At 52.2% G+C, this 21,445-nt stretch overlaps 1 protein-coding gene across 11 annotated transcripts in view; it reads right to left on the bottom strand.

The window, feature by feature from the left end:
• Positions 1–8,123: 8,123 nt before the first annotated feature.
• Positions 8,124–21,445, bottom strand: part of SMARCA4 (SWI/SNF related, matrix associated, actin dependent regulator of chromatin, subfamily a, member 4) — a 90,870-nt gene continuing 77,548 nt past the window's right edge. For 7 of the 11 annotated variants that reach the window (XM_043586557.1, XM_043586561.1, XM_043586565.1 and 4 more), the window contains 5 exons: positions 11,828–11,936; positions 11,251–11,352; positions 10,304–10,436; positions 10,023–10,165; positions 8,124–8,639 (listed from right to left, as the gene is read on the bottom strand). In XM_043586557.1, coding sequence (XP_043442492.1) covers positions 8,607–8,639; positions 10,023–10,165; positions 10,304–10,436; positions 11,251–11,352; positions 11,828–11,936 — 520 coding nt within the window. In that variant the 3' untranslated portion in view covers positions 8,124–8,606. The remainder of the gene's footprint in view (positions 8,640–10,022; positions 10,166–10,303; positions 10,437–11,250; positions 11,353–11,827; positions 11,937–21,445) is intronic. The other 4 variants (XM_043586566.1, XM_043586558.1, XM_043586562.1 and 1 more) reach the window with 1 other exon arrangement.

Here is a 21,445-nt window from a genome sequence, read left to right as displayed (position 1 = left end):
GCTGACAGCTCGGAGCCTGGAGCCTGCTTCAGATTCTGTGTCTCCCCCTCTCTCTGACCCTCCCCCGTTCATGTTCTGTCTCTCTCTGTCTCAAAAATAAACATTAAAAAAAATAAATTAATTAGAAAAAAAAAAAAGAAATTCTAAAGGATAGCTATGAGCTTTCCCAGCATCGCTTGCACAGGAACATGAGCATGTGACCTGGAATCGGCCAATCCTATTCTCACACCCAAGACTTTGACTCCAGAGCCAGGCTGGGAATCCAGCCCCCATGGTCCGTTTGATTCAGAAACCACCCAGGCAGGTTTATGTCATTTGTAAACAAGAATCCCACTGGATAAAATGTCAGTGAGACTCAGACTGAATAACAAATGCCTGGGGCTAGAAAAACCACCCCCGAGTTACTTCCTCAAATTCTCATCCTCATTGTCTCCTACTTAGACCACTTCTCTGAGGTTGATCTAAATTTTATTTATTTCCATTATGATCTTGGATTACAGCACATGCTTAAATGTAAAAACTTTAGAAAGTAGAAAACATAGAAAAACATAGAAATTACCAAGAGGAGACGTCCTCAAACAACTCAGGATCATCCCTGTGTGTCTTATTTATTCCTGGAATCTATTTTATATATGTGTAATGTATATCTTTATGAAATGGGATTATTTTCTATTTTGTATTTACTTATTTTTGTAAAGTTTATCCTGAGAGAGATAGCACAAGTGGGGGAGGGGCAGAGAGAAAGAGGGAGAGAGAATCCCAAGCAGGCTCTGTCCTATCAGAGTAGAGGCCGATGCAGGACTCGAACTCAGAACTGTGAGATTATGACTTGAGCCAAAACCAAGAGTTGGACACTCAACCAAATGAGCCACCCAGGCACTCGAGATTCTTTTGTTTTTCTCAAAAAAATTTTTTAACGTTTATTTATTTTTGAGAGACAGATATATAGCAGGAATGGGGAAGGAGCAGAAAGAGAGGGAGACACAGAATCTGAAACAGGCTCCAGGGGCCAAGCTGTCAGCACAGAGCCCAACGTGGGGCTCGACCTCAGGGACTGTGAAATCATGGCCTGAGCTGAAGTCGGACGCTTAAACAACTGAGCCACCCAGGCGCCCCGAGATGGTTTCCTATGTACATTGTGGTACTCACTAAACTTGTTCTTCTAGGCCCCAAAACGATTGCTCCTTTTGTCCCTGAGTGAAGCTATAGGTGGCCATATGACTTGATTCAGCCAAAGACATTAGGCAGAAGTGTCACCTTCAGGGAGATGCTCTAAGTTTCATTTTCCTGCCTTGGTGACTATGGAGGCACCTGTCAAGTCAGAGCCTCCAGGTTTCTGGGTCCCTGGGTAACTACCATTATACGACCTTGTAGTATGTAAAGAAAAGAAGTCACCCTTTGTTGATAGATCCCAATTAGATGGTGAGAATGTTTGTTACAGCAACATATAACCAGGTTTCATCACGAGACAATTTTTAAAACCCTTATTCTCTAGTAATGATAGATTCACAGAAGTTGCAAAACAGTACAGAGACGTCCCATGGACCTTTCCCCCAGCCTTTCCCAATGGTAGGTAATCTTACATATTCTTACATAACCATAGTACTTTATTGACTATGGACATTAACATTAGTACAATACAATTAATAAGACAATAGACTTAACTCAAATTATTTAAAAAAAAAAATGCTTAGGGGCACCTGGGTGGCTTAGTCGATTAAGCATCTGACTTCAGCTCAGGTCCTGATCTCACAGTCAGTGAGTTCAAACCCCACATCGGGCTCTGTGCTGACAGCTCAGAGCCTGGAGCCTGCTTCGGATTCTGTGTCCCCCCCTCTCTCTGTCCCTCCCCCACTCACACTCTGTCTCTATCTCTCAAATTCATTTATTTTGAGAGACAGAGTGAGGGAGGGGCAGAAAAAGAGGGAGAGACAGAATTCCAAGCAGGCTCTGCACTGTCAGCACAGAGCCCGATGCAGGGCTCGATCTCATGGACCCGGAGATCGTGACCTGAGCTGAAATCAAGGGTCGGACGCTTAACTGACCGAGCCACCCGGGTGCCCCTAACTCAAATTTTATTGGACAATACCGTTTATAGCCCATTTCCCCCTCCTTGTATCATATATAAGCCCTTTCTCATGCCCATAATATGTTTAATGGCTATTCAGTATCTTCTGGATAAACCCTAATGGGTGTTGATGTTGCCTTGTTGAGCACTTTTATTCCCACCAAACCCATGGAAAGGATACCTGTTCTCTACGGACTGTATCCCTAATGATTTCCTTAAGGGAAATTCCTGAGAACGGAGTATAAATATTTTGAGTCATCTCGTCTACTTGCTTTTTGGAAAGCCATATCCAGGTTATCGCCGCACTGATGTCAGCCTGCCTGCCCACCGCCTTGCCAACGCTGTGTGTTAGCATTTAACAAATCATTGCCAATTTGCTAGGCCAAATAATAAAAATAAATAAAGTATTTCATCACTGTTTTTTATCTTTATTTTTTACCAATCTTTTTCAAATTTATTCTGAGAGAGAGAGGGAGAGTGCATGCGCATAAGCCGGGAAGGGGCAGAGACAGCGAGGGGGAGAGAGAGAGAATCTCAAGTACAGAGGCTGCACTGCCAGTGCAGAGCCAGACATGGGGCTCGAACCCACAAACAGTCAAACCCACGAACCGTGAGATCATGACCTGAGCTGAAACCAAGGGTCATGCTTAACTGACTGAGCTACCCGGGCCCTCTGGGAAAGAAACGATTTTTAGGATTCTCTTAAGGAGGGCCTATTTGCTTCCTCTCCCAGGATATCAAGGAAGGCAAGAAGGGGCAGGAAAGCAACATTTGAGATGAGGCTCAGAGGAAGGAGATTTGCCAGGTGAGCCATTATGGGAAGAAGAAGGCGCTTGGGCAAACACCAGTGAGCGTGTGGTGTAAAATTTCAGGGTGGCTGAGGTTTAAAGTGCTTATGGCTGGAGAGTTGCCAGCTCAGAGGATCTGGGGCTCACATGCACCTAGGAGTTGAGAGTTTAGACGCCTCTGGCCATGTGGGAAGGACAGCCTGGCAGGGAGAGAGTGGAAGCCAGGGAATCAGGGAGGAGCTGATCACACCCGTGATGGTGGCTGCAGCTCAAGGTGGGGGCCAGGGGTGGACAAAGGGCAAGGTGAGTAGATTGAAGTTACTTAGGAGAATGGCCCGAGCTGGGACACTGACCGGATGGTGGAGCCTCAGGGAAAGGGATGACAGCTGAGATGGTCTGATGGGGGCCACTGGGGCCACTTGAGAAGGGGGGCAGTCAGGTGTGGGAGGAACATGATCATGTGGGCCTTGGCCACTTCATAAATATTAACGTTCCCCCCAAAAATGAATGGCCTGGTTGTAGTAGAAATCTTCGAGACCATGACATAACTTAGAAATATTCTGTTGAGTTAAACATTGGTGAGGAATTAAGACATGGTTCTTGGGGCGCCGGGGTGGCTCGGTCGGTTAAGCATCCGACTTCGGCTCAGGTCATGATCTTGACCCGTGGGTTGGAACCCCGGGTCGGGCTCGGGGCTGACAGCTCAGAGCCTGGGGCCTGCTTCGGATTCTGTGTCCCACCCCCCCACCCCGCCTCTCCCCTGCGTGCGCTCTGTCTCTCTCTCTCTCTCAAAAATAAACATTATAAAAAGAAAAGAAAGAAATGGTTCTTATAATGGACAGGTGTCCAGAACCTCACCAGCTTGGAGAAGCTTCCAACTCCATTCTCTTGTCCCCGGTCCTGGGAGTTAACAGCTGTTCCGGACATCATGTGCTTGGGGTGCATCCTGAGAGAACTTTCTCTAAACATTCACGTGGCAGTGACTCGGTTCAGAGGAATGCTCTAAAGATCTGTCCGGGTTAATTAGACCCGTGTCCTCTGAAAACTTGTTTTAGGATGTTCCAGTTATTGCTGCTGCCTAAGAAATCACCCCACAGCTCAGTGCCTAAAAAAAAACCAATCCTTTTTATTGTCTCTCACGGTTTCCATGTGCCAGGAATGGGGGAAGGGCTCAGCTGGGCAGGCGTACAGAGCTCGGGGCTGGAGCCTGAGAACTCGGGGGTTGGCCAGGCACCTCTTCCTTCTCGTTGTGCAGATCTTTTATTTAAAACAAAAAAATTTTTTAACGTCGATTCCTTTTTGAGAGACAGAGCATGAGCGGGGAGGGGGCAGAGAGAGGAAGACACAGAATCTGAACTCACACGAACTGCGAGATCCCGACCTGAGCCGAAGTCGGATGCTCAACCGACTGAGCCACCCAGGCGCCCCTCATTGTGCAGATCTTAGGGGGTCTCTCGGCATCAGCTTGTTTTGGCTTCCTCAGCCTCCAGGCAGCTGGCACCTTGGAGGGAGCCTTCCAGCAAACAGGGCGGAGCTGTGGTGCCCTGTGTCACTTGCGTTGCACTCTGCGGGTGACCAGCAGTCCCAAGCCAAATTCCAGGGGAGGAGAATTAGACTCCGTATCCAATGAAATCGAATGGGGGAGTTGCAAGGTTCTAGAAGTGCACGTGGGATGGGAGATGTTTGTGGCCTTCTGTCACCTATGAGAGTCTACGTCCTACCTTTTTTTTTTTAATTAAAAAAAAAAATTTTTTTTATTTATAATATATAAATAAATAATAAATAAATTTTATTTATTTTTGAGAGAGAGAGAGACAGAACATGAACGGGGGGAGGGTCAGAGAGAGGGAGACACAGAATCTGAAACAGTCTCCAGGCTCTGAGCTGTCAGCACAGAGCCCGACGCGGGGCTCGAACTCACGGACCGCGAGATCATGACCTGAGCCGAAGTCGGCCGCTTAACCGACTGAGCCACCCAGGCGCCCCTTTAATTTTATTATTTTTAAAAGTAAACACTATGCCCAATATGGTGCTGGAACTCATGACCCTGAGATCAAGAGCCACACGCTCCACTGATGGAGCCAGCCGGGTGCTTCAGGTCTATATTCTTCTTCTCTGTTAAAAAAGAAAAACAAGAAAACAAAAACTTTTTTTTAATGTTTGTTTGAGAGACAGAGAGTGACAGCACAAGTGGGGGAGGGGCAGAGAGAGAGGGAGACACAGAATCCGAAGCAGGCTCCAGGCTCCGAGCTGTCAGCGCGGAGCCAAATGCGGGGCTCAAACGCGTGAACTATGAGATCATGACCTAAACTGAAGTCGGATGCTTAACCACTGAGCCACCCAGGCGCCCCCACTTTTTTCACTTAAAAAATTATCTTCCTTTTTGTTGTCACCATAGAAAATGTAGGAATGCCTGAAGAAGGAAGTAGAACCCTCCCAAGTACCTTTTGGTTTCTTATCTCCCAGTGGGCTCAGAAAGTGCTGAATGCTGCCCAAGGTCACACAGCCTGGAAGTGGCAGGGCCAGGATTCAAAGCCACAACCATCAGACCTGGGAGGCAGGGGGGTATGGCCTGACAACACTGCTTCCAGGGCTGGCAGTGCAGCCTCGGGGCAAATACATAACTTCCCTTCTCTCTGCCTGTTTTCTCATCTGAAACCTGGGCATAACCACCACCCAGCAGGCAGTGAGCAAGCTGTGTGTCCTTAACTTTAGCTGGGCACGTAGGTACCAGAAGCAAGGCTGCATTTCTCAGCTTACTGTGTGGCTTTGTGTGGCCACATGACTATGTTGTGGCCAAAGGGGATAAGAGAGTGATATGTCAGTTTCCAAATTGGGTCTCTAAGGGGCGGGGTGGGGCCTTCTCTTTCCCCTTGCTTCCTTACTGGTGGCTGGAAGGTGGAATGGATAGATGGAGTACCAGCAGCCATCTTGGGCCACGAGGTGACCTTGGACGTATGTCTGGTTGTTGCTAGAGCAACGACACAGGTGGATGGGTTTTCCAACACTGTGAGGCCCCAACTCTAGACTCTGCACGAGATGTATACACTTGTGCCCAGTAATTCAGTATTATTTTGCACTTGGTGTCTTTCACCAACAAGTTATATTATACCAATTCATGGATCATATGACATTTTGTCATACCAAAGTTCCACTTGTACTTTTTGCTCCCCTCAAAGGACTCATTTTTAAACTGGCCTCATCCTGAATATCCTGAAATCGAGAGTGTGGTGAGGTGACTTTCTGCAAGCACTAAAATAAATTCACATCTATTAAAATAAAGGCAAAATCATTACAACGAACGAAAAAATGTGGACTTCCAAACCGATGGGAGGGAGGATCCTGGCAAATGCATGCCCTAAAAGCAACAATGAAACTAGACAGGGTTCGCACAGACAACCATTTCAGGATCCTTGAGATTGATCAAACGCATTCAACAAATTAAGTGTTTATTGGGGTGCCTGAGTAGTTTAGTCGGTGAAGCGTCAGACTCTTCTTGATATTGGCTTGGGTCATGATCTTGCAAGTCACGGGACTGAGCCCCGTGTCGGGCTTTGTGCTGACAGTGCAAAGAGCCTGCTTCGGATTCTCTCTGCCCCTCCCCCATTCATGCTTGCTCTCTCTCAAAATAAGTAAACTTTAAAAAATTGTCTTTAAAAAAAAAAGTGTTTATTCAGGAAAATCGGAATGGCAAGTGAGAGCGGTGGGAGGCTGGGATGCTTTTTGCCTGCGGCTGCTTCCGGCCAGCCAGGCCAGGACCTGAAAGTCACCGCCCGGCCTTGGAAATGAACAGCAGCAGACTGGAAATAGGTAGGATTCTCCTTGTGGCATGAATGGGAAAGGCCAAGTTCTCCTAACCAGCCTGAGGTTGGGATCCTGGTTGCCACAGACTGGCAAACTGGGCAGCAGTTGAGCGGCCTGGAGAATGAGGCAGCCAGTGACGGCTCCACACACTGCAAGGGTCCAGAAAGCTGCCTGCAGGTGCGAGGCTGCGCGCATGCGCTGAGAGACGTGGAGCGCGCCCCGCCGTTCCATGCAACCTGCTCAGGGGGAGGCGGCGCGCATGCGCTGAGAAACCCTAAGAGAGCGCGGCAGGAAGCCGAAGCAGGCCCAGCCTGCAAGCTGCCTAATACATACAGGGCCACCAGCACGGAGCCTCTGTGACTCTCAGGTGGCTGTCCCTGGCTAATCTGGAAGCGAGGCCGAACCAGGGGCGCCTCCTAGAGGAAACCTGCTTCAAAACCAAAACCCAAAACTGAGCAGATACATCAGCAGCTACACGCTGTGGGGGAAACACTCTCCAGGGTTAGATCAGTTAATCACTGAACAAAGAAAGTAGAGCCGTCACCACCGAAATTCTTCATGGGGGAAGAGGGAATGACTCAGAGTTGTTACAATATGTTATTTAAAACGTCCATTTTGGGGCACCTGGGTGGCTCAGTCGGTTAAGTGTCCGACTTCTGCTCGGGTCATGATCTCACCGTTGGAGGGTTTAAGCCCTGCATAGGGCTCCGTGCCCACAGCTCAGAGCCTGGAGCCTGCTTCAGATTCTGTGTCTCCCTCTCTCTCTGCCCTTCTTCCGTTCACACTCTGTCTCTCAAAAACAAACACTAAAAAAAATTTAAAAACAAAAAATAAGTACAAATAAAGTGTCCATTTTGAACAAAAAAAAAAATCGCATGACTTACACTGAGGACAATGGTCAACAGAACGTTTCTCTGAGGGCGTCCAAATGTTGGGCTTCAAAGTAGCCATCATAAACATGTTCAAGGAACTGAAGGGAACAGTGTTTGAAGAACGAGAGGCAAATGCAATGGCAATGACTCATGAAGAGAGGATCTTAATCAAGAGACAAAAAGCATAGAAAAGAACAATGTAAGTTCTGGACTTGGGAGCTCTCTTTGATGATCTGGGCTCCCACAATGCCCTGGACTTCCCAGGTAACAGCCCGGGGCCTCTGTGTGGCACCTGCCCGTTTACATGGCTGTCTTGCCGGCCCCGCCTTGGCTGCAGGCGGGGAGGGAAGGCCCTGAGCTGTCTGCTCTGGGAGCCTGAGCTGCAGATCTGATGGTATGAGGACTGCACAAGTCCTTCTCCTCCGCCTGGGCCTCGGTGTCCTCCCTGTGGAGTGGGTCCTGTGGGATCTGGTGACGGGAGGACAGGGCCCTGGCCGAGGCGAGGCACCCTCCCAACCGCCCCCCCCACGCCCTCAAGGCATTCACCACCATGCAGGGAGCAGGGAATGAGTCCACCGGAAGGCAAGGCTGTGAGTTTTCTCATCTGTTTAATTTATTACTGTTTGACATCCAGTGACACTGACATACCCCGCCGGGCCTGCGGACCCCGGCCCCGGCGAGTCTGACCTGTCCGATAAAATACAGTACAAGGAGTGGACGGCTACAAAAACATGCATCCACGGCTTAAACTACAGTGATTCCAAACTGCGGCCGCAACAGTACTGCCGGGAAAGGAAAGACAACCAGGTGTCGCGTGTTCCCCAATTCATAATTCTTTTTTTTTTTTTTTCTTGTTTTAAACAGTTAATGCTGTTACAAACGCTACTGATGCCGGGACGGGGCCAGACACAAACAGTCCTACATCTTCTCTGCCGTATAAATATGGAAGATTTTCGTTTATACAGTTTCCCCCAAGTCTGAAACTACATCTGCTGCTACCCGTTACTGCTAAGGGCTACGCCGCCTCGGCTCTGGAACCAGGGGCCCGGGGTCGAGACTCTGGAATGTTGGGACTCAGTCTTCCTCGCTGCCACTTCCTGAGCGGTCCTGGAGGGGGACAGGAGGAGAGAGCACAAGTCAGCCCTGCAGCCGAGAGCACCCGTCCCCTCCCCCGGGGCCTACCTGGGCTCTAAGCACGTTCGGGAACTGAACAGCCTTGGCTGGGTGTGAGGCCAGGGGCGGGGCACCCTTTGGCTTCACCCCCAATGCCACGGCCAAATCTCAATGTCATTTGCTCCCAAGGACTGGCCCCCGCGCCTCCATCGACTCTTCCTCAAGATCTGGGAGGCTCGCTGGGCCTTCTCTGCTTCCTCCCACCACTGTGTGCCTATCCCTGTACCCCCGACCTGTGGCATCAAAACCACCTTGGTTACGAAAGAGGTCTGCTCTTCTGTGTGAACGGTTTAAACAGCTTGGTAAGGGCCACAAAACGCTTTGCTGGGCAGATGGGGAGCTTTACAGCCCAGACCCTCCTCTCCAGAAACACAGGCCAGCCCTCCATGTTCAGGACACCACTAATGTCCTCCTCATAAGGTCATCATGTATGTCTACAGTCAGATTTACTCCGAGGTAGCAGTTTTTGCTGCTATCCTTGAAAATGGCATGAGAAAAATAGCAACGATGAAAGGGCCCTGAGGCAGTTTCGCTGGGCCAAGCACCACGTAATCCTCCTGACCTCCCTGCTTTGTGGAAGTGGAAACTGAGGCTCAAAAGTGAAGTGAACATCCCAGGTCCCAGTGCAGGGAAGGGCCGAACATCCCGGCCACAGCCAGAGGGCAAAGCATATCTGAACCCAGCGGGTGGGTCTGCCACCCCCCCATGCCCACAAAAATGCCCACCGTGGGCTGGATGCTCCCGTAGCTTCTCCCCAACGCGGAGGGAACGCGGCACCGACATTCCACTCGTGGCAGCGCTCACGGGTCTTGTAATTTCAGATCATGGCATTTTTGTTTTTGTTTTTATCCACTACCATTCTTGGGAGATCATCCTACACAGGCCGGAATGGAGCCACGAGCAGAGGCCTCGGGGTGTTCCCCATAGATTACACAGGGCAAGGGCCTGCTGAAAGCCTCCGCTACCAAGGGTGCTGCGTCTGCTCAGAAAGACAGACGGGGGACAGACTGGTGGCATCTTCAACCCCAGCGTCTCCTGACCCCACCCCCGATACAAACCCGGCAGCCCTGGCCTCAGCATGGCGGCCCCGGTGTCCTGGAGAGGCAACGCTGCCCAAGTCGCACAGACTTGGGTCTCGAGCTATGTGCCATGTACGATCCTAAGCCTCAGCCTTCCCATCTGTGGGGGGTGCTATTAGAGCACTGACCCTCCCAAGGCCGTGCCAGAGGTCTTGGATCTGGCATGGGGACGCATCTCCCAAGACCCAACTGCCACTGGCTACCTGCTCCTGCTCAGGCCGGGGCTCCGGGGGCTCACCTCCTCCTGCTCCTCTTCACTGTCATCATCGCTCACCACCGGCTTGGCCCGGGATCCGCGGCTCGGTCGCCGTCGGCCCCCCTTCAGCCTATCCTGTGCCTTCTCCTTCCGGCCGAGCTTGATCTTCACTTTGACAGAGCGGGCTGGGGGAGGGACCAGAAAGTGGGGGGAAAAGAAAGACAGATGTGAGCTGGGGAGAGAACGGCAAGCCGAGCCAGGGGCGGCCGGGGACTGCCTGGCTGTGACGTTGGCTTGCCACACCACCCACCGCGGGGACTCACACTCAGACTCGGAGCCTTCCTCCTCGCCCTCCTCCTCCTCCTCGCTCTCCTCGCCCTCACTGTCGTCCTCTTTTTCAATTTTCTGTCGCACACTGGTGAACACCGACTGTAGGACGATGGAATCTTCGTAGATCTGAAAGGAGACGTGGGGTTTGAGTGAGCTGGGGTCACGGGCCCTGCCCTCTGGCAAGGACAGCCTGTACAGGGTAGAGGGTCATCTCAGTAACCCTTTCCCAACCAGGTCCTGAGAGAACAGGAGGCTTATGAAATGGCCCCGGAGAAAAGGGTGGGTGTGTCAGTTTAGGAACGGCTACAGGTTCCTTCCTCCCTCTGAAGAATCCCAGAGAGCATTTGCTTTTCAAGGCGCTGGAAACACATGTCCCTTGTCTAAGGCAGTGTTTCCCCCAAACTTAGAGGAGTGTAAAATCCCTTTCCCAGGAGGCATCTACCCTAGACACACTTAGGAACAGTTTGCTAACGTGAGGTTGTATGTGCATGTTAATCTCATTGCAGGAAAGAACGTATCTACACAATTCCTTTCAAGGGAGTCCCTAGTGAATTCAAAATAAAATTCAACGTGTACACTGGATGGCTCATAGGGTCATCCTGGATGGATGGGACTGAGTTTATTTCCTCCGATCTGCTTGTTATTCTCTTTGAGTCAAAGAAGGGCAGAGAAAGAGAATACCAAGCAGTCTGCGTGCTGTCAGCACAGAGCCCAATGTGGGGCTCTTACTCACAAACTGTGAGATCAAGACCTGAGCCCAGATCAAGAGTCGGACATTTAACTGACTGACCCACCCAGGCTCCCCAGGAATTTTTTTTTTTTTTTTTTTTTTTTTAAATCAGTCAATTCAAAATGGAGCGAGGGGCAGGCTGGCTTGGGCCTAGCTGTGAAGGTGGCCAAAGCTAGGAGCGGCTGCCCTCTGCCCCAGGCGCCTCCTCACCAGGGAGCCCTCCAGGTTGAAGGTCTGAGCGTTCTGGCACAGCAGCATGACGTCCTTCTCCAGGTCATTGAGGCTGCGATACTTGTGGTTGCGGATGCGCTCCTGCGGGCAGGGTTCGAGAAGCAGCCTTACCTTGGGAATCTGCCTTGTGCCCAGGGACCCTGGGGCCGGGAGTCCCTCTGCCTCACGCGGTCACGGCCCAGTCTTCCGGGTGACTCTGTTTAGACTCGGACGCTCAGGCCCACTGAACACAAGAGCTGCCTGGCCAAAGCCCAGGCCGTGGGTGATCCTCAAGGAGCCCCAAACGCTGGCTGCCCACCGACACGACCGTGGGAACCTCTCCTCCAACCTGCACTACGGGTCTCTTGAGGCCACGAGGAACCCCAAAAGCCCATGACTGGGTCCCTGGTCAGATGGTCTGGGTTCTGCCCAGTTTGCTCCTGGTCATGTCTCACACATTCCCCGTAGCTCTCAGAGGGGGATGCCCATGGAAGGTACCGGGTCAGACCCCCCAAACACTAATGTAGGCACATCCCTGCAGAGAAACCCCAGTTCCCACATCCCACGCCAGGGTTACCTTTATCTTCTTGAAGTCCACAGGCTTGCGGATGAGCTCATAGTACTCGGGCAGTTCCTTGCGGGACGGCAGCTGGATGAACACCTCGCTGAGCTGACGTCCACTACTACTGCAAGGCGGACACAGTGGGCGTCACTCACAGGCCCCGCTTGCTGGGAGAGCCCCCACTTGGCCAGCACCCATTGTTTGAGGACAGAAAGGGTGAGACAGTCGATGCGTGCAGGAGTGATTTCCTGTGAGTTCTGAAACATTCTCTCGAGAGGTGACCATGCACAGAGAGGCCGGGGATGCATCTGAATCCAGCCTCTGCCCTCACCCCAATCCTCCCTGCCCCTGGAGGGAATGTCCCCAAATACCATCAAAGCCTTGGCACTCGAAAGAAGCAGAATCACAATTATAATTATGTATGATACAAAAATCTGCTTATGTTGCAGGGAACTTCAGAGAATTTAGCAAAAACCCGTCCAGGGGATGCCCCCTGGAAAGACACTAACAGAAGACAAAAGCAGTTTACTGGTGCTTGCTATTGGGAAAGCGCTGGTTTTCCACAGGGGAGCAGAGGAAAGCCGCATCCTGAGCGGCCCTGAGGCGTGGTGGGGTCTCACTCATGGTCTCCTGGGCCTCGCCTTTGGGGGAGCCATCCACTTGGCCACCAGGCTGTGCCATGCCCACGCCTGGCTCTGTCTGGGGACAGGAGCTCGGAGGGACAGCACTCCTGGGGCCTGCCTGAGGAGGGAGGGAGCAGGCACGTCAAGGACTGGCAGATGGGAGAAGTCAACTCTCAGGGGCTCAGTCTCCCCTTCTGCTCTGTCAGCCCTAGAGGACAGGGACCCTGCCTCGTGGGACCCAGGGAGCTGGTGACCTGGTCAAGGCCCTGCTCTGCAGGTCCTCTCTCGTCACGTAGGACCCCACACACAGGCTGGCTGTGGTTTCATCTGGGTCCCACCGCCCAAGCGTCTGGCCCCTGGCCTGGGCTCCTTTCCGACTGCTTAGCAACTTGGCTTTTTCAAAGTCACCCTCTGTGAGATGGATGACCGGGTCTCAGTGTTGCCGGCAGGCTGAGGCCCTTTGGCTCCTGGCAACTGTGGCCTCCTCATGAGCACTTCCTCTCTTCTTTTCAAGAGAGTTCTAGAAGGACAGAGCAGCCCACCCTCTCCAGCCTGCTGTCTGCACATACTGAACGCACCCTGTTCCCCTTTTTGTTTACTATTCTGGAAGTCAGTAGTACCAGCATGATCGCGTTTTGGGTTTTGCTGCTGGATGCTCCCAACGTCACAACTGCGTTGAGCAGTGGCTTTGTCTGGGGTGCCTGGGGGACTCAGTCGGTTGGACGTCCGACTTCAGCTCAGGTCATGATCTCGCGGTCTGTGAGTTCGAGCCCCACGTCGGGCTCTGTGCTGACAGCTCAGAACCTGAAGCCTGCTTCAGACTCTGTGTCTCCTTCTCTCTGCCCCTCCCCCGCCCACACTCTGGCTCTCTTGCTCAAAAATAAATCTAATGTTAAAAAACAAAAGAAAAGCAGCAGCTTTGCCAAGACAGCCTCCCCGAGGCTGCGATTCTGGAAGCTTTTTGCCCATTTGGGGTTCCTGTGCCTCATGAGTGCCCTGGCCCGCCTCCCGCGGCTGGGGTCTCCTGAGGTGCAGGCCCGACAGGAGCTGGAATCCAGTCCCTGCACCTTTTGTGCTCTAGACACGGGACATTCGGTCCTTGCTCTGGGCTGGGCACTTGGCATACACGTTCTCCCCAAACTGTTATTCCAGCTGCTGCAACAAGCACGTGGAGGTGGGAGGTTAGGCAAGCCGTGCCCAGACACAGCCCGCCTCGGGCCTCCGCCTTCCAGCCTGTCCTTCAGGTTGTGCCAAGCGGGGGTGCCTGCGCTCAGCGAGTGCCAGCCTCCCCCTTCCTTCCGGGCTGAGCGTTTAGCCACGTCCTGCCCCATACTGGGTCCAGCGGGTCACAGATAGGGGAGGGCAAGGCACCCGCGGGCCGTCGTTCCCAGGCCATGGGCCCCTGCCTGGAGTCGCAGGCTTCCCCTCTCCTGGATATGGCCGGGGGTGGTCTGGCCATAGAGAACGGGAGCTTGTTCGCATCAACTCCAGAAACACCAGGTATCAGGAGGCCCTGGGCGCTCTCCTTGGGCCAGGCAGACCTGAGCCGCAGCCCACCGCCCACCAACCTGCACGCATCCCGCCATCTCCCCCCGTAACCTAAGAGCTCCTCCTCCTCATGCTGACAGAACGTTCAGACACACTAATGGCATTTCTCTCGCACAAGGGACTCCCTTCCTCAGTGAGACAGACTGAGGTTTTCTCCATTTCACTTTTTAGAGATGCCAGTTGACCCGCAAGATTCACTCCGCAGCGCGCTACTGGGTGTGGAGAGTGTGCCGCACGGGGCGTGAGGGCTGGGCTCCGTCGGCCACACGTGCTCACTGGTGGCATCCAGGATGGTGGCTGAGCCTTGGCACGCGCGTGGCCCTCGAAGGAGCTCACGAAGCAGGACTCTAGCGCTGGAATACAGTGCAAAAAAGTTTTATAATAAAACCCTCTCTCCTCCGCTGGGCTAAGAAATTGCTGGAGAAAGGAAAGGACAGCGAGCAACGGGGCCGTCTTACAAACCTCTAGAACAATGGCGTCACTGAGGATAAAGGTCCGCTTGGCCACCCTGCCTAACGTTTCTCTGGTGCAGTGAGCTCTGAGTGCGGATGGCCTGGGATTGGGAGCATGTGACAGAGGGACAGCGCACCAGGACAATGGGGGACTTTTAAAGCCACCCTCTCTCGAATAGCAAAGACCTTTTGGAAATCCACAAAGCCCCGAGATGTCATTTTTTATCCTCAGGAGTCCTCTGGAGACCCCTGACCTGCCACCATGACTGCGGCGGCAGGCTTGGGGCCAAGAGCCTTCCTCATATCTGCATTAGAGGTAGACAAGTCACAGCTGCCTACCTCCCCGAGCATGAAACCCAAAGTCCTTCTGGTGGCAGCTTGTCCCTCCAGTGTGGGCTGTCCGTGGCCTCTAACATCAGCGTCTTTCTCTCCACCTCCTCAGAATCATCAAAGCCACCGCTCCCAGGGAGACCCAGCTGCAGCCCTCAGTTCTCTGACCTGCACCCAGGTCCCCTCAAATACTGTAATAGAAAAGAATGACGGAGGGGCGCCTGGGTGGCTCAGTCGTTTAAGCATCCGACTCTGATTTCAGCTTGGGTCATGATCTCGCAGTTCGTGGGTTCGAATCCTGCATGGGGCTCTGTGCTGGCAGCGCGGAGCCTGCTTGGATTCTCTCTCTCCACCCCTCCCCCACTCTCCCTCCCAAAATAAATAAACAAAAAAAAGGGGCGCCTGGGTGGCGCAGTCGGTTAAGCGTCCGACTTCAGCCAGGTCACGATCTCGCGGTCCGTGAGTTCGAGCCCCGCGTCAGGCTCTGGGCTGATGGCTCGGAACCTGGAGCCTGTTTCCGATTCTGTGTCTCCCTCTCTCTCTGCCCCTCCCCCGTTCATGCTCTGTCTCTCTCTGTCTCAAAAATAAATAAACGTTAAAAAAAAAAAAAAATAAAAATAAACAAAAAAAAGAAAAAGGGGGCGCCTGGGTGGCGCAGTCGGTTAAGCGTCCGACTTCAGCCAGGTCACGATCTCACGGTCCGTGAGTTCGAGCCCCGCGTCGGGCTCTGGGCTGACGGCTCAGAGCCTGGAGCCTGTTTCCGATTCTGTGTCTCCCTCTCTCTCTGCCCCTCCCCCGTTCATGCTCTGTCTCTCTCTGTCCCCAAAAAACTAAATGTTGAAAAAAAAAAAAAAGAAAAAAAGGAGGAAAAGAACGATGGAGACGTAAGACAGAGGCACAGATCTTCAGGTGTGCCAGGCTGCCAGACCCTTGGGACCTGGGTGGGCTTGACCTCTTCTTGAACTTGCTGTTATGGGATCACGCATGATAAGCTCCCAGTTCTGGCCGCCTCCCTCATCGCTGTCAGATTTGTCCCTCTGGCACGTGCCACACGGTCTGCCTGTCTATGTGCTGCTGGCCGGGACCTGGGCGGTGGCGGTTCCGGGTATCATGAAGCAGGTGGCTGCAGACACTCACGCCCGAGTGTCTGCCTTGCACTTCTTTGGGGAATACGCCTGGAGCCGGAAGTGCCTGACAGCAGGGTAGGGGGCGTTCAGCTTCGGCAGATACGGGTGGGGGCACGGGACCCCCGCTCCCTTTTTCGGCAGCAGATGGGCTGTTCTCATCCTGTCTGCTGCGCTCACGGTCAGCCCTCCTCGGCGTGGCTCTTCTACAACCCGGCTGTGAACCGTTATCTCCCTGTGGTTTTAACTCACGGTCCCTTGACGGGCAGTGAGGCCGGGCACCCTTTCACGGGCGGAATGGTCACCGGCAACCTCTCTCCGGCACTGCCTGTTCACGTCTTTCTCCTCCCCCAGAGCGGCCTTTGCTGGACAGGTTCACCGCAAACACCTTTTCCAGTCTGTGGCGTGTCTTCTTATTCTCTTGATGGTGTCTTTTGGTGAATGGACCTTTCAATCAAATTCCGACTTACCAATACTTCCTTTTGCACTTGGTGTTTCTCTTGCCCTGTCACACAGGTATTGCGCCTTCTTCGAGAAATGCTGACAATTCAATGTTTTTCTTTCTTTCCTTCTTTTTTTTTTTTTTTAAAGTTTATTTATTTTGAGAGAGACAGAGAGATTGAGCAGGGGAGGGGCAGAGAGAGGGGGAGAGAGAGAATCCCAAGCAGGCTCTGCACTGTCAACACAGAGCCCGATGTGTGGCTCGAACACAGAACTGCAAGATCATGACCTGAGCCGAACCAAGAGTGAGACGCTTAACCGACTGAGCCGCCCAGGCGCGCCGGACAATTCAACCCTTTTACAGAATTAGAGATGAAGCCAGTCACCCGGAGCAGTGGTCATTCCACCCTACCAGATCCTGTGTGTCTGTGTCCTCACTGAACTAGAACACGGGCCATGAGGGCAGTGACCTCGCCGTTTTATTTGCTGCTCTATCTCTGGCACCTGGAACGAAGCCTGGTACACAGCAGGAACTCAATGTTAGCCGAATGAAAGAAACAGACTGGGGTGAAAGCCCCAGGGCCAAGGAGCAGGGTTCAAACTCGGCTATGACGAAGGTCAGCTCGGAATAAGAGTGTTTCGTCGCCCCAACACCGCACGGTCATCTATATACTGCCCTGTTCTGGAAAAAACTGGCACCAACTACCGGGAACCCCACTGCCCCCCAAAAGGATAGAACTGCAACCTCTCTGCATCAAAGACATCATCCATCCATATCCCTAACAGACTGAAACACCAGAGAGGCTTTGAGAGCTGGTGGCAGGCAGGGCTTGGGCACACGCCCCCACCCCGGACTAAGTCGGGGACTTCTCCCACCCTTTCCCATACGCTGCTCGAAATCATGGGTCAGCAAACTTTTTCTGCAACCCACCCACTGGGTATAAATCTTTTAGGTTTTGTGGGCCATGCCGTCTCTGTCACAACTACTCAGTTCCTGCCACTGTCGCATGAAAGTGGCCACAGACAACACGCAGAGCAGTGAGCTTTGGCTGTGTTCCACCACCACTTCTGTTATGAACAATGAAATTTGAATTTCATAGAATTATATGCCATGGAATAATATTCTTTTTTGAAATTTCCCAAATCATCTAAAAATAGCATTCCTAATTCACAGGTGATACACATACAGCTGGTGGCCCAGACTTCACAAGCAATCAACCAAAGGTGGTACCCAAGGTAGATCCTTCTAGTCCAGTATAGAAGTGGTCCTGATCTGCCAGGAAGTACTCCCTCTCTGTCCCTCAGCCCTGCTTGCCTTCCCAGAGTCGAGTTCAGACCATTTTCCTGTGACATCTTTAAGCCCCGGGACCATGTTCTCTTTGCACCCTCCATCAGTTAACCGAGCCTACAAGGTCCTGGATAAGAGGAGCTCAGGTGTTTCAAAACTGATTCAGCTGCAGGGGCATCTGGGTGACTGTTGTTTGAGCGTCCGACTCTTGCTTCTGGCTCAGGCCATGGTCTCCCAGTTCATGAGTTCGAGCCCCATGTTGGGCTCTGCGCAGACAGCTCGGGGACTGCTTGGGATTCTCTCTCTCTCTGCCCCTTCCCAGCTCGTGAGTGTTCTTTCTCTCACAATATATACACCTTAAAAAGTTTTTTTTTAATTAAAAAAAAAATCAGAACTGATTTATAGCTGTTGACAATTCATGGGTATTCTGAATTGTAGACAATTCAGAAGGTATTCCACAGGGATGCCTGGGTGACTCAGTCGGTTAAACGTCTGACTTTTGGTTTTGGCTCAGGTCGCATCTCACGGTTCTTCAGACTGAGCCCCATATTGGGCTCTGTGTTGAGCCTGCATGGGGTGGAGAAGCCTGCATGGAATTCGATCTCTCTTTCAAAATAAATAAATAAACATTAAGGGAAAAAAAGGTATTCCATAAACAAAATTTGAAAGTGGAATGATTTGAACGTATTCATTTACTTGATCAGTAGAGTCGCTTTCTAGGTTCAGTCTGTTGCCACACTACAAAAATTTATGAAGAGCCTCCACCTGCCACGTGTACCCCCCGAAAGGGTAATCTCAGCGTTGGGTCTTAGGGCTGCGTGGCACACAAGTGATTCTGATTCCAGCAGCAACGAAAGGAAACAATGTTCAGCAACGAGTCCACTGAGAACAATGGTCTACAGGCCGTCGGTCCTGCGCCCTCCGCACTCTCCCAGTAGCCAGAACCGGGGGAAGCTTTATTTCAGGGTGCACGTGCCAAGGCCAAGACTGGCTGTAGGTTATGATGCTGATTAAGTGTCTGATGAGCTCACAGTTTCAAATGAGCCAACGACATGCCTGGGGGCACACGTCTCAATATAGTTCGACGAAACCTGTATCTCATGTTTTTAATTTTTTTTTTTTAACACTTATTCATTTTTTTTTTAATTTTTTTTTCAACGTTTATTTATTTTTGGGACAGAGAGAGACAGAGCATGAATGGGGGAGGGGCAGAGAGAGAGGGAGACACAGAATCGGAAACAGGCTCCAGGCTCTGAGCCATCAGCCCAGAGCCTGACGCGGGGCTCGAACTCCCGGACCGCGAGATCGTGACCTGGCTGAAGTCGGACGCTTAACCGACTGCGCCACCCAGGCGCCCCAACACTTATTCATTTTTAAGAGACAGAGAAAGACAGAGCGCAAGCAGGGGAGGACACAGAATGGGCTCCAGGCTCTGAGCTGTCTGCAAGGAGCTGGACGCGGGGCTCAGACTCATAAACCGCGAGACCGTGACCTGAGCTGAAGTCAGCTGCTTCACCGACTGAGCCACCCAGGCTCCCCAAGAACATTTCTTTATTATTTTCCCTGCATAGAGAAGGAGCACATTGCTGAAATGCATGAGCACTTTAGAAGGATCTCACACAGGCCCCACATCAGGCTCCATACTGACAGTGTGGAGCCTTCCTGGGATTCTCCCTCGCTCCCTCTCTCTGCTCTTCCTCAACTTGCTCTGATAAACTTAAAAAAAAAAAAAAAAGAAAAAAGAAAAAAAAGAAAGAAGGATCTGACACGGGATTCTGAGGGAAGCAGAGGGTGGGACTGGTTCACCCCGATCTACTTATTTCTGGAGTCCAGTGTACCTGTCCTTTTTTGAGCTTATATGTAATTCTAGTTTTTTTAAAAAAATATTTTAATGTTTATTTTTGCCGAGAGAGAGTGGTGTGTGCGCACGTGGGGGAGGGGTGGGGAGGGAGAGAGAGGATCCCAAGCAGGCTCCACACTGTCAGAGTGGAGCCTGACGTAGGGCTCGATCCCACAAACTAAGATCATGACGTGAGCCAATACGAAGAGTCAGACGCTTAACCAACTGAGCCACCCAGGTGCCTCTCTACTTTTTTTTTTTTTTTTAAAGTTTATTTTCAGAGAGAGAGAGAAAGAGAGAGAGAGAGAGACAGATGTATGCGTGCGCACATGTGAGCCACGTAGGGACAGAGACAGAGAGAGAGAAAATTCCGAGCAGACTCCGTGCTCAGCACAGAGCCTGACTTGGGGCTTGATCTCACTGTTGAGAGATCATGGCCAGAGCTGACATCAAGAGTCAGACGTTTAACCGATTGAGCCACCCAGGCGCCCCTGTAATTCTAGTTTTAAGACCCTTCTAAGACAGCTGCGCTGTTGTCTTTTCTTTGGTGTGCTCCATTTCTGACCACTCACTAGCAGGGAGTGAAGCCTCAGATGGAATCGGCAGGATGACAAACGGGGCAGGTGCAACTGCACGGGGCAGACTCAGCACAAGGCGGCAAGGCTGCCTGGGCTAATCCTCCCGTGGCTTAGAGCCCCCACCGGGCCCGCAGCCTGGCCTGGGCCTCCACTCAGCCTGGCCGGGGCCCTGAGGATGGGGATCAGTACTTTTCGGAAGACATCTCACCTCAGCGTTTCTCACGACAGGCTCTGGGCTGGGGGCCAGATAGAAGTGCTGACCCCAGACTTGGACCCATGGGCAGAGGGCTGGCTTCTCCTGGAGCACACCCATTCTGAGCTTGGACTCCAGACAAAGGGCTGTCTGCCACCCTCTCTTCTGCCACAAGGGGACTATCCTGAGGGGCTTGCTGCCACCTGCAGTTACCCCTCCTGGGGGGACACTTCGGGGGGGGGGGACAACCTTCCCTGGGGCTTGTTACACTGCCCGTTTTTCTTGCAAATCAAAGGTACAAACGTTTCAACTCCGAAAACCATCTTGTCTTTGATTCTAATCAGGGAGGTGCAGGGCTCCTGCGAGGGCACGGGGAACGTGACTGTAGGTTTTGGGCAGTGGCTGCCAGGCCCAGGCTGAGGCTGCTGCCCCGGCTCTGGCCGGGGCCCTTCACCATTGACATGGATCCGGGGCTGGTCTACGGGCAGCATGCCTGGCCCGCGACGTCTCACTCAGGGTCTCTATAATCCCACTGAGGGGATTCTCCTTCTGTGCTGCGGAGTCGGAAATAGAGACGTGGACATGGAGGAGGAACCCAGATCTCTGTGACCTTCAAGCCCTCTGGCCCGTTTAGGGTTGCTGCCTCTTGGCAGGGTAGAGGGGGAAGGGGGCCCAGAGGGGCTGCTCAGCGGGGTTCAGCCATGGGAGGTTCAGCCGGGGGAGCCTCTACACATGCACCATCTTTCTGAGCCATCGTGAGTAACTTGCAAGGATCTCCTAAGCACAAAGATATTCTCTTCTGTGACATCAGTACGGTCAAGTTCAGGAAACCTGGTGCTGACACCTCCGCCGCTCGGCATGTGATCTTTACAGCAGCGGTGACTCTGCCCTATTGCTGGTAAAGGTCAAGCTCAAAACCCCCGTGGGGAGCACAGGTTCTATGGAGGGTCCTCTGGAGCCTGCCTGCTTAAATGGCTCCTTCTGGCAGATGCAGTTCTCTAAAACCTCCCCCGAGGCACCAAGTACACACTCCAGAGCACACACCTGCTGACCGGCATTTGGAGACAGTGCCCAGATACCCTGGCTCGCTTCTACTGATGCCCTCTGAAGGATTAAGGGATGGAGACATCAACTGGCAGCACACAGAGCCCCACGACAAGGTCCCAACCTGACCGGGAACCTGTGCCTAACTCATCTGTTCTTATTTGATCTTATT

This window comes from Prionailurus bengalensis, chromosome A2 (assembly GCF_016509475.1).
Source record: "Prionailurus bengalensis isolate Pbe53 chromosome A2, Fcat_Pben_1.1_paternal_pri, whole genome shotgun sequence".
NCBI classification, from domain to species: domain Eukaryota; kingdom Metazoa; phylum Chordata; class Mammalia; order Carnivora; family Felidae; genus Prionailurus; species Prionailurus bengalensis.
Note: the sequence above shows the minus strand (reverse complement) of the source record. Positions and strands in the feature narration are given on the sequence as shown.